Source organism: Micromesistius poutassou (assembly GCF_964030765.1).
Source record: "Micromesistius poutassou genome assembly, chromosome: 9".
Taxonomy (NCBI): Eukaryota; Metazoa; Chordata; class Actinopteri; order Gadiformes; family Gadidae; genus Micromesistius; species Micromesistius poutassou.
In genome coordinates, this window is record NC_140279.1 from 9,653,614 (window position 1) to 9,666,276 (window position 12,663).

At 46.2% G+C, this 12,663-nt stretch overlaps 1 protein-coding gene across 1 annotated transcript; it reads right to left on the reverse strand.

Annotated features, from left to right (window-relative positions):
* Positions 1 to 8,154: 8,154 nt before the first annotated feature.
* Positions 8,155 to 12,645, reverse strand: cbr4 (carbonyl reductase 4). Its single transcript, XM_084472542.1, has 6 exons — positions 12,592 to 12,645; positions 12,339 to 12,494; positions 10,008 to 10,128; positions 9,695 to 9,831; positions 8,876 to 9,010; positions 8,155 to 8,613 (listed from the first exon to the last, which is right to left on the reverse strand). Exons 2-6 carry the CDS (start codon positions 12,481 to 12,483, stop codon positions 8,435 to 8,437), a joined length of 717 nt encoding a protein of 238 aa, XP_084328668.1. The 5' UTR covers positions 12,484 to 12,494; positions 12,592 to 12,645; the 3' UTR covers positions 8,155 to 8,434.
* Positions 12,646 to 12,663: the final 18 nt, after the last annotated feature.

Here is a 12,663-nt window from a genome sequence, read left to right on the forward strand (position 1 = left end):
AATCTGGTGAGGAGAGGTCCGTCCTTGTGACGCACAATGCCGGAGTCACAGTGCTGAGCTGGCTCAACGCACAACTGCTCCTTCTGAAGCTCACAACAAGCTGGAACCATCCTGACCCGACATCACTAAAGTACGATTCTACGTCACTAACACTACAGACACCGTCACTAAAGACAGACACCATCAGTACAGATCGACACCATCAGTACAGACAGACACCATTAAGGACCATGCTGGAAATAAGTATTGTACTTTTGCATGTCATCCTTTGGATTACTGTTTTTATTGTCTTGATCCAGAAATAAATCAAATCAAAAAGTGGCGGTAGGTAGCCCTTAATCACCATTAGTCTCAATGGGCTTAACAGGCCAAAGATTTATTACACCCCCTGACCCAAGCCCCCACATGGGCAAGAAAAAAATATTTGCCAACTATGATGAATAAACCATTAAAAATACGAAATAAATCAACAAAAATACATAGTGTTTATCCTCGTTTAATTGTTTGAGGGACCGTACTTGCCTGGCCAGCAACCATTTAAATGCGTCTGAACGTCAATTCTTTGGGCTAGGCTTGTTATTGGTCAATCAAAATAAAGCCCTCCTTCAAGTCAGGGGCGCTGGCCACGATGAAGTCTATGTGAGTTTGCAAACTTTTTGCTGTCCATCAAGCAGAGACAGCTTTTCATTGGCACATGAAAATTCTCTGGTTGCAATTTTGTGCGCCCCAGACCCATGGCGTTGTTTTTCACAATTTTTATCACCACATGATTGGACAATTCAGCAAATCAATCAAATAGGCTGCCTCCCTCAGCAGCATCGCGCAACGCAACTACATGCAGAGAATAAATAGATAGCTAACTAGCAGAGAGTTGTAAAAGCACTTTCCACCCACTTCAGTGGAGGAATCGGACTCCCCAAGCATATTAATGTAATCTTTCGGCCTGTAGCATGAATAGTAGGTAATAGATAATAGGTAGTGGCCATCCCCAATGCACCAGAATACATGGAAGTCAAATCTATGAATCTATTACTAATCTATTACTGCGCCCTACCAACAATTTTTATCACCAGCCGCCACCTCTAGTCGCTGCTTGGTTCAACCCATCCAAGCTCTTTAAAGGTGCCATGACATGCCACCAGGTGTGGTGTGATTGGCCGTTACAAGCCCTTTTGGAAATCTGCCCCTTATGACATCATAAGGGGCAGAAAGTGGGCGTATTCCACCTAGATGTGTGCTGGATAGATCAATAAACCTATCTGTCTATCAACCTACCCAGTGGAATGTAGCAAATGTTGCACATCTATCCATCACACATCTAGGTGGACACGCACACCTGTGATGTCTTATCACCGGCTAATCACACCACACCTGGTGGCATGTCAGGGCACCTTTGATGTCTTATCATCGGCTAATCACACCACACCTGGTGGCATGTCATGGCACCTTTAATAAGCGATTACTTGATCGGACATCTGCACATGCACGCCATCTAGTGGACATTTAAATACCTTCCATCTCCCGACACTTAAGCACATTATTACAGTGTTGCGGAATTATAACTGTTATGGTGTCACAGAGGCAATGTGACGCGGTCAGTGTGACTCTAGGACCTCCGTGGTCTCCAGGCGCATTCTACGGTTTAACCTGCGGACCACCTGACCGGGTCGGGCCGGGTCTCCTGCGTCCTGAGGCGCCGCGATCTGACCTGAACCACCCAACTCAGGCTGAAGTCCACGGACAAGTTCCGCGTCTCCAGAACCCGTCCAGCAGCTCAGGAGTGGAGATCGATCACGGAGGGAATTGATTATTGATCATTGGGGGATGTGAGGGACTTTAACACCAGGCGATAATTTAAACTCTGAGCTGAGGTACTCACTCTGTCCGTCGTGTTCTCCAGGGACGCGTTCCGCTCCGGAGCTCTGACAGCACAGACGTCTTGGCCTCCCAGCGATGCCATTTATTGCGTTGTGTTTTATGGCTTCATGTTAGACTTCAAACTCTCCACGCGCAAGTGCCCACACACAACTGAGGTGCACGCGCGCGCGCGCGCGCACGCACGCACGCACGCACGCACACACACACACGCACGCACGCACGCACGCACGCACGCGCACACACACACACACACACACACACACACACACACACACACACACACACACACACACACACACACACACACACAATGTATATTACACACACACACACACACACACACACGCATATACACATACACACGGTAGTGACGTCGACTGTCACGTGCCAGGAAGTGTTTATGGATGTACACACTGCCGGTAATACACTTCTGTAGCCTGGGCACGAGGCGGTCGGTCGCGGCACGTGACGTCTCGCGGACCCCAGACCCCTCCGGTCCGTCTCGAGGGACAGGAGGAACGCCCAGTCTGCAGCGGGCGGGTGGAGGTGTGAGGCGGTTTCCATCGAAGCACATCGGTGCTGAGCAAATGTACTTAATTTCAATAATAAAATTGTAAAAGTGAAACTCATTGATCATATAGATTCATTACAACCAAAGTGAAATATTTCAAGCCTTTATTTGTATGAATAAGAATATTGTGAAACAGTTAAATATTGTAGACTCAAGGTGTCACACTCTAATCAGCTTATTACCTCAAAATGCCTGCAAAGGTTTGAATTATTGAAATTGAATGAACTTTTAAGGATAAATTATGACTTGAATTAACATGAATTAATTAAACAAATAACTCGAGCGAACCTGGTATCTGGAGTTGTGTAGCAACTGAAGCATTGAAGTTTCATCCCAACTTTCCCTTTCTATGAATATGAACATTATATTAAAGCCCAATGTGCAGGTTAAACACCACTGTCGATTAATGGGTACATAAAGCACTCAAGATATGTATATAAAGTTAGAAATGTCTCCAAAATGGTGTTAAAGTCCAGTTTTTGTAGTTTTTGGTTAGTAATGGTTATTTTTTTACGCGTAACATTATATTAACATGGATATGAGCTTCATATTAACATGAAAATTAGCTTATATTAGCATGAATATGAACTTTGAAATATGCATTTTCTTTAATATTTATGTGCAAACGGTGATTCTTCATTTGGGCTCTCCTGAAAAAAAGAAAAACAAAGAATATAAGAGTTAAAACACAATACAAGATGCATCCCTTTGTGAAGAAATTCCCCCTTAAATATGCTGTAATTCTGACTACTATTATGATCATTATTAATTCATCATCCTGTAAGCTTCATCATGTATCTTAATGTGATACTTTAACGTCCCTGCTGTGTAGCTAGCTGTTAAACCGCAGCTCATCCTGTCATAGGAAGACATTAACTACAAGACATAACCCAATCATAGCATCCTGACACTTAATGTACACACTTGTATTTTGTACGTCCTGGCACTTAAAAATAGTACTTAGCATGGTATAGCATCTTATCCTAGCTATATGTGTTGTACTACAGAGAATGGGTTAACCTAGTGATTGTTAGTGCTATGAACATCCTTACTGTACCACCAGAGATATATTGTTGTGTCTCTTTCCTCTGACCAATGGACTTATTGTAAGTCTGTCTGGATCAAAGCGTCTGATAAACGCCCTGAAGGTAAATGTTTTTCTGAGGCGAGGGTCTCCTACCAGCGGCACGTTGTCCAGCCGCTCAAACGGGGGCGTCAGGAAGCCCAGCGCCCGACTGAGCACCACCAACACCATCAGCACCACCACGATGGACAGGATAGTGATGAGGGCCACCAGGCCCGCACTCAGCACTGCTCCTCCCTCCTCCAGCCGCTCCGTGAGCACTGCTGAGGAGAACAGGAGGAGAACGTGAGGAGAACGTGAGGAGAACATGAGGAGGAGAACATGAGGAGGAGAACATGAGGAAAACATGAGGAGAACGTGAGGAGAACAATGGAGTTGGTGATGCCATAGTCTGTACGGTGATGTCATAGTTCGCATGGTGATAGTTTTCAAGGCAGCATCGTAGTTAGAAGGTGATCTCACACGTTCTAAAGTGATTTCATAGTTTCTGCAGTGATGTCATAGTTTATACGTCCGTGACGTGGAGGTGAAATCACTTGTAACACCCACCTGTGGTGTTGGAGGTGGTGTGTCGGGTGGTGTTGGAGGTGGTGTGTAGGGCGGTGGTCAGGGTGGTGTTCAGGGTGGTGTTGGAGGTGCTGGTGGTCTCAGATGTTGGGGGAGAGCTGGAGGCGTCTGAGATGTTAGGACGGCTGGTCGGGTCGGAGGAGGGCGGAGGAGAGGCTGGGAGGGTGGAGGCGATGTTCAGAGGGGGGAGGACCCCCTGGGAGGAGGCGGTGGGGGTCCGGGTTATCACAGAGAAGTTGGTGTCTGAAGGATGGGAGAGAGATGGGAGATAGAGGAGAGGAGAGAGGGGAGGAGAGAGGAGGGAGGAGAGGGGAGGAGGGAGGAGAGAGGGGAGGAGAGAGGAGGGAGGAGAGGGGAGGAGGGAGGGGAGGAGGGAGGAGAGAGGGGAGGAGAGAGGAGGGAGGAGAGAAGGGAAGAGAGAGGAGGAGGGAGGAGAGAGGGGAGGAGAGAGGAGGGAGGAGAGGGGAGGAGGGAGGGGAGGAGGGAGGAGAGAGGGGAGGAGAGAGGAGGGAGGAGAGAAGGGAAGAGAGAGGGGAGGAGGGAGGAGAGGAGAGAGGAGAGGAGGGAGGAGAAGCAGACAAAGCAGAGGATGAAGGTGGGGACAGGAAAGGAAGAGTGACGTATTGAACGCGGTTCTGGTCTCCAGTCCACACCCTCATGCTACGTCTAGCAGCATGATGTGGGCACTAGAGGTCCGGTAGTCCCGCCCCCTTAGACGGATGTGGGCACTAGAGGCCCGGTCTACCCACCGCTAGTTAAAGGTCCCATGACAGCCACCAGGTGACTGATCTATCCAGCACACATCTAGGTCGACATGCCCACTTGTGATCTTATAAGAGACAGATTTTCAAAACGGCTTGTAACGGCTAATCACACAATCGCACCTGGTGGCATGTCATGGGACCTTTAACAAACAGCAGAGCCCGTTTGCCAAGAGTCTGTAGACTCGCTTCATGATGTGTCTGTCTCCATCATCATCACCACATCCCTATGTTAACTACATGTTTACCAAATGTTAACTGTGAGTTTAGCTTAATGTTAACTACATGTTAACTACACAGTACCTACAGGTTGAACTAATATTTATTAGTTACAAGGTTAACAAGTTAATTACATGTTTACTACATGTAAACTACATGTTACAAGCTTAGCTAGTTAACTATGTGTTAACTACAAGATTAACATGTCAACTACATGTTAACCACATGTTAGCTGTGAGGTTAGCTTCACGTTAACTACATGTTAACTACAAGCCTAACTACATGTTAACCACCATGTTAACTATAAGGTTAACTACATGTTAATCTCCAGTCATATTCAGGCTCTACTTACCGCAGGAAGCAGCAAATATTAGGATGGAGGCGAGAACCTGGACTCCCCAGGGCATGGTGAGGCTAACCCCGCAGCCAGCAGCCATCCTGCTGCCACACACACACACACACACACACACACACACACACACACACACACACACACACACACACACACACACACACACACACACACACACACACACACACACACACACAGGTGTGCCCTAGCAGCAGGATGTAGGCGGGGTGGCTCACTGTTTGTTCTGCTACTGGCTCCTCCCTGTTTCCACTCAGATAATCAAACATGTTTTAGATCCAAGGAACACACATTTACTGTAGGAGCAGTACTAATACTACACATCTACTGTAGGAACAGTACTAATACTACACATTTACTGTAGGAGCAGTACTAATACTACACATTTACTGTAGGAGCAGTACTAATACTACACATCTACTGTAGGAACAGTACTAATACTACACATCTACTGTAGGAGCAGTACTAATACTACACATTTACTGTAGGAGCAGTACTAATACTACACATTTACTGTAGGAACAGTACTAATACTACACATTTACTGTAGGAACAGTACTAATACTACACATCTACTGTAGGAACAGTACTAATACTACACATTTACTGTAGGAGCAGTACTAATACTACACATTTACTGTAGGAGCAGTACTAATACTACACATCTACTGTAGGAACAGTACTAATACTACACATCTACTGTAGGAACAGTACTAATACTACACATCTACTGTAGGAACAGTACTAATACTACACATCTACTGTAGGAACACTACACATCTACTGTAGGAGCAGTACTAATACTACACATCTACTGTAGGAGCAGTACTAATACTACACATTTACTGTAGGAGCAGTACTAATACTACACATCTACTGTAGGAACAGTACTAATACTACACATCTACTGTAGGAGCAGTACTAATACTACACATTTACTGTAGGAACAGTACTAATACTACACATTTACTGTAGGAACAGTACTAATACTACACATCTACTGTAGGAACAGTACTAATACTACACATTTACTGTAGGAGCAGTACTAATACTACACATTTACTGTAGGAGCAGTACTAATACTACATATTTACTGTAGGAGCAGTACTAATACTACATGTTTAGTGTAGCAATAGTACTAATACTACATGTTTAGTGTAGCAGCAGTATTAATACTACACATTTACTGATCTGTGGAGGAGGTAGATGATGGCGTCGTCCACTCCAATGCCAGACTGGTAGGCGAACTGCAGTTGGTCCATCGATGAGCTCACCAGAGGACAAAGGTGTGCAAGGATCAGTCTCTCCAGCGTCTTCATCAGATGGGACGTCGGCCAGAGATGGTATTCAGGCCCCGTCCACACAGAGTTGATTTTTTTGGTGAAACCGCATAAGTCTTGTGCGTTTGGGCCGACCGTCCAGTTTCGTGTTAGGATTCGTGTGGACGCCTGAAACTCAAACAAGGACGTCATTGCGCCCCCACCAGCTGGGGACTTTAGAGTTGCGTTGATTTTTTATTTGATTTGTATTATTTTTGTAGCTTTAAATACAGCCCCTTGGTAAATTGAATTCCTAACTGTACATTAAAAAGTATTTCTGCTCAATCTAAAAGGTTCAACAACTGTTCTCCTCCTCGACTGTATGTTTATATACAGCGCGCATGGGCTTGATGTGCACAGGCTTGACGCGCTCCACCTTTTTTTGTGGAGAACCAGCGCCACATATTGGCCTTGAATATGTACTACAGCGTTTCTACAGCTCGATGTGTTTTCGCAACGAGTCCGTCTTTGCGGAGATATTCCTGAAACGCATCAAAGGAAAACTGATCGTTTTCGCCCGTGTGGACGGGGCCTCAGGTTCCTCCAGACTCCCCTGACGTTGTTGTTCTGCAGCTGGTCCTCCATCTTCCTCCTGTAGCTGCTCTTTCCCTCTCTGATCTTCCTCCTCCGTCTTCAGCTCCTCTATGTCAGGAGTAATCCACGGCTTGTTGTTGGAGAAACACTGTACTTTCCTGGTGGGTACTCCAAACAGAAGTGAATGTAGTCTGTGAAGGTGTGTGTGAGGCTGTCAATGTCCTCTCCATGATCATCAACCTGTACATCCCACATAGTTGTTTCAAAACAGTCCTTAAGAGCCTCCCCGGCCCCGTCAGACCATCTCCTCACTGTGCGCGTCACAGCTGGCTGTCAGAGAACCAGGGGTTTGTACACAGGCATGAGGTGTATCAGGTTGTGGTCAGATCTTCCCAGGGGAGGGAGTGGAGATGAGGTGTATGCATCCTTGGTGTTTGCATACAGTAAGTCCAGGGTTTTATTGTCTCTGGTGGGGCAGGAGACCTACTGTTTAAAGGTGGGCAGAGAGGAGGAGAGGGAGGCATGATTGAAGTCACCAGAGATGCCGGGGAAGAGAGCCTCTGGGTGTTGCGTCTGTAGCCTGCTTGTAACTCCATTAATGACGTCACACGCAGCTTCCGCATCAGCAGAGGGGGGGATATACACCGCTATCACGATAACATTAATATGACATGTTTACTGTAGCAGTAGTATTAATACTACATGTTTACTGTAACAGTATTAATACTACATGTTTAGTAGTAGCAGTACTAATACTACAGAGTGGAGCTACACCACTGACACACTTTCCTGTTTCAAAGATTTTATTTGCAAAAAGATATTAATTTTGCAAAAATGTGCATTTAGAAAATAATAATGTCACCATGACAACCAGACAGTTGGAGGTAAAGAAGCTTATTAACAGAATCACCGGACAGGCCGGTCACCGCCCGACGCCACATAGGGACCCCCCCCCCCCCCCGGGTGCATCCCCTTAGCAACAGCCCTGCTCAGCTCCTCCCCTTAGCAACCAAACAACCTAGTGCATCTGGTCCACGGTCTACATGTGGCGGGTCTGGTCCCGGTCCTTGTCTCTGACCCGGTCCTGGTCCTGGTCCCGATCCTGGTCCTGGTCCCGGTCCTGGTCCAGGTCTACAGGTGCAGGGCCACGCCCCCGTCCACCAGCAGCGCCTGGCCCGTGATGTAGGGAGAGAGGAGGAGGAAGAGCGCGGCCTGCGCCACCTCCTCCACCTCCCCCACCCGACCCAGAGGGATGGGGAGGGGCTGGGAGGAGGCCTGCAGCGCCTCCGTCATAGAGGTCCTGATGAAGCCTGGAGGAGGAGGAGGAGAGGAGAGAAGAGGAGAGGAAGAGGTGGAGAGGAGAGGAGAGAGGGGAGGAGACAGGGGAAGGAGGAGAGGAGAAGAGGAGGAGGAGAGGAGATGAGAGTCACAACACAGTCTCCTATGGCTAGTGTGTGGAAGAGCTGGCCATGTTATTAAACAACATAACATAACATTATATTCTATTCTTCAGACAGGCAGGCAGGCAGGCAGACAGACAGACAGACAGACAGACAGACAGACAGACAGAACCTGGGAGCAGCATGTTGACCCTGACCCCCCGGGAGCCGACCTCTTTGGCCAGGGAGCGAGTGAAGCCCTCTAGCCCCGCCTTACTGGCCGCATAGACGGACTGACCGGCCCGCCCCTTCAGACCCACCACCGAGCCTGGAGAGAAGAGGAGGGGTTCAGTAGAGTACAGTACAGTAGAGTACAGTAGAGTAGAGGTACAGTAGAGTAGAGGTACAATAAAGTTAGTTGGTGTAGAGTAGAGGTACAGTAAATTAGAGTTACTGCATAGTACTACAGTTACAGTATAGTAGAGTAGAGTAGAGGTACAGTAGAGTTACTGCATAGTACAGTTACAGTAGAGTAGAGTTACAATAGAGTAGAGTTACTGTAGAGTAGAGTTAGCATAGAGTAGAGTAGAGTTACAGTTGAGTAAAAGTACAATAGGGTAGAGTTACTGTAGAGTAGAGTTAGAGTAGAGTAGAGTTACAGTTGAGTAAAGGTACAGTAGGGTAGAGTTACTGTAGAGTAAGTTAGAGTAGAGTAGAGTTACAGTTGAGTAAAGGTACAGTAGGGTAGAGTTACTGTAGAGTAGAGTTAGAGTAGAGTAGAGTTACAGTTGAGTAAAGGTACAGTAGGGTAGAGTTACTGTAGAGTAAGTTAGAGTAGAGTAGAGTAGTTACAGTTGAGTAAAGGTACAGTAGGGTAGAGTTACTGTAGAGTAAGTTAGAGTAGAGTAGAGTAGAGTTACAGTTGAGTAAAGGTACAGTAGAGTAGAGGTACATATATACAGTACAGCGGAGTAAAGACAGTAGAGGACTAGGTAGAGCAGAGCTCCAAGACCTATGTTGAGCACGGCGGCCCCAGGCGAGTGCATCATGCTGGGCAGCGCGGCCCTGCAGGTCAGCATGGAGCCCATCAGGTTCACCTCCAGCAGGGGGCGCATGTCTGACGCCCTCTGACGCAGGAGGAGACCGTCCCTACACACACACACACACACACACACACACACACACACACACACACACACACACACACACACACACACACACACACACACACACACATTGTAATAATGCTCAAAAAAGGTGTGTCTATCAGTGTGTAGCAGTGTGTAGGAGTGTGTAGCAGTGTGCAGGTGTGAGTCGGAGCTCACCTGTTGATGCCGGCTGAGTTCACCAAGTAGGTGATCTTTCCGCAGGATTTGAGGATCTCCTGAAAGGCAGCCTTCACCTCCTGCTCTTGAGACACATCGCAGCTCAGAGCCGTGTGGTCGCCTGGGGAGGAGGCTCACTCTTACTCAGGAGGGTCACTCTAACTCAGTAGTATTCACTATTAGTCTGTATTATTCACTATTATACAGTATGCTTCCCTATTACTCAGTAATATTCAATATTATTCAGTATATTGATTGTATACTTCTGAATTATATACTTTTATTAAGTGATATGCACTATAAATCAGTAATATTCACCATTAGTCAATATAAGTCAATAGTATTCAGGTTTATTCACTTTTATTAGTAGTTTTAAGTATTATTCAGTAGTATTCACAATTATTTAGCAATATTCACTATTCTATTATTAGAATTCAGTATAAGACTGTGGTAGTAGTATTCATGCATAGGCAGTATTATTTTAAGGAAAATCTTTTATTTTTTTTATTTTACGAAAAACGTAGGAACCCTATTGTATTCTTTAGTATTATTATTATTATTATTATTATTATTATTATTATTATTATTTCCTGACTTTTCGCCTCAAAGGTTAAAACTTACATGCTTTAGAAACATGGTTGGTGATGTGTTGATATGTTTTTAAGGCCATATTACCATATCATATTATTATTATTATTATTGATCAGGGCCCCGTTTCCCGAAAGCATCGTTAGCCTAACGACGTCGTTAACACCGTCGTACGATCATCGCAGAATTTTCGGACCGTTTCCCGAAAGCATCGTTACGTAACGACGTCGTTAAAACCCTCGTAGCTAACGACGCCTACAGGGGTACTCGTTAAGCACTAGGATGCATCGTTACTATAGCCTCAGTGGAGTCACCAGCTGGACATTCCGTGTATTGGATGTGTTTTATTAAAACACGTCATCCAATACCACTGATTATCCAGCTGGCGCTATTTCGCAATAGCCCAAAAACAGTGGATATATATTAGCATATATATTAGCCTACTCGTAGACTACTGTTAGATTTAAACAGCAAAGACAGAGACATGTTAGAAGTCAACACAAATATAATTTATTGCAGCAATTTAAAATTCCAAAAATAAATGTGGATAAATAAACCGATGAAACGCCACGTCACAAGGCACCCTATCACAAGGCATATAATAAAATCAAATGATTCCGTTGCTTGTGTGGGAGGTCGCTTGCGAGCGGCACTTGCTGTCTCCCTCTGATTTTAATTCAACCATCGTGGTTAAAATGTCCTCATATTGATCAATGACAGAAGACATACTGTATATGAATCATGCTGAAACCAGCGGGTGTCGGATAATTTCTGCAGGCGTTTTTTGTTGCGATTGTTTGACATAAAGCACTGTAGGCGCGTCGGTGAGGCTGTGATGAAGTTCACTATTTATTGGACCGTGTCTAGACAGTTACGAACTCCCTGACCTTAGTGGAGTGCACAATCGCCAAGTTGAGAGCGTGGTTTTCTGTACGTAGACTGCTGCGGGAAACTGTGCTGCGATGCGTGCCATTCCCGCTTACATTGCCCGCACCATCATACCCCCTGCCCAACAATATGGGCAGGACTCGATCTAGACCAGCAACAGCAATAGCCATGTCAATGCCTCTGCGTTTGAATGATAATGAATGAATGGAACGTTGCATTTTTAATGTTGACTCCAAAGTTTCTGGAGAGTGCGCGGCGCGTCAATCACTGAATGAATGACTGAATGAAACGGAATGCAGGAATCAGAGAAAGTCTGCCCTCTTTGCGGCGCAAAGCATGTTTCAGAAATCAGCACATTTAAATAAATGCTATAGGCCTAGTTGTCACACAGACACATGATATTTTTTATTTTTTTAATATGGAATTATTTCAGGGGAGAAAATGCCGTGAAACAATGTACGCACGGTGCGTTCGGGATTAGGACTGATATAGCATATGTCGGCCTAGACCAAATCAATTGTGTTTTAATATTTGTAGTATTCATATTAGTCTATTCTTTTCGTAGGCTACTCTGCTGTTGGCCTTGATGGGGAGATATTTTTTTGCTGCCACAAAATATAGTTTAATCCAACAACATTCCTGCGTGTCCCCCTCCTACGGAGCCCATTTCAGCACCGTGTGAGTAGACAGCTACAATCCTACGACGTCGTAAGAGCAGAGCACGCGCGTTCATGTTAAGATGAGTTTCGGGAAACGCTCCCCTAAAATTAACGATGCTGCGTGAGATCCATCGTACGATGGATCGTACGAGCGTGGATCCATCGTTATCGGGAAACGGGGCCCAGGTCACCATACCTCCTTCCAGCGACGCCACGGCGGCGCGGGCGGCGTCCAGGTCGCGGGACAGCACCGCCACCCGGCAGCCCCTGGAGGCCAGGAGCCGGGCCACGGCGGCCCCGATGCCGCGGGACCCACCGGTCACCACCGCCAGACGGGACATCCCGACGGAACCTAGAGGACATCAGGGATACATCAGGACAATCTCTCTCTCACTCACTCACTCACTCTCACTCACTCACACACACACTCACATATCTCAGGAGCCTACCTGATATGTTGTGTGTTGTTCTCCACACTAGTGCCTCTGCGTGGAGGTCGCCATCTTACTTTCCTGTGTGTT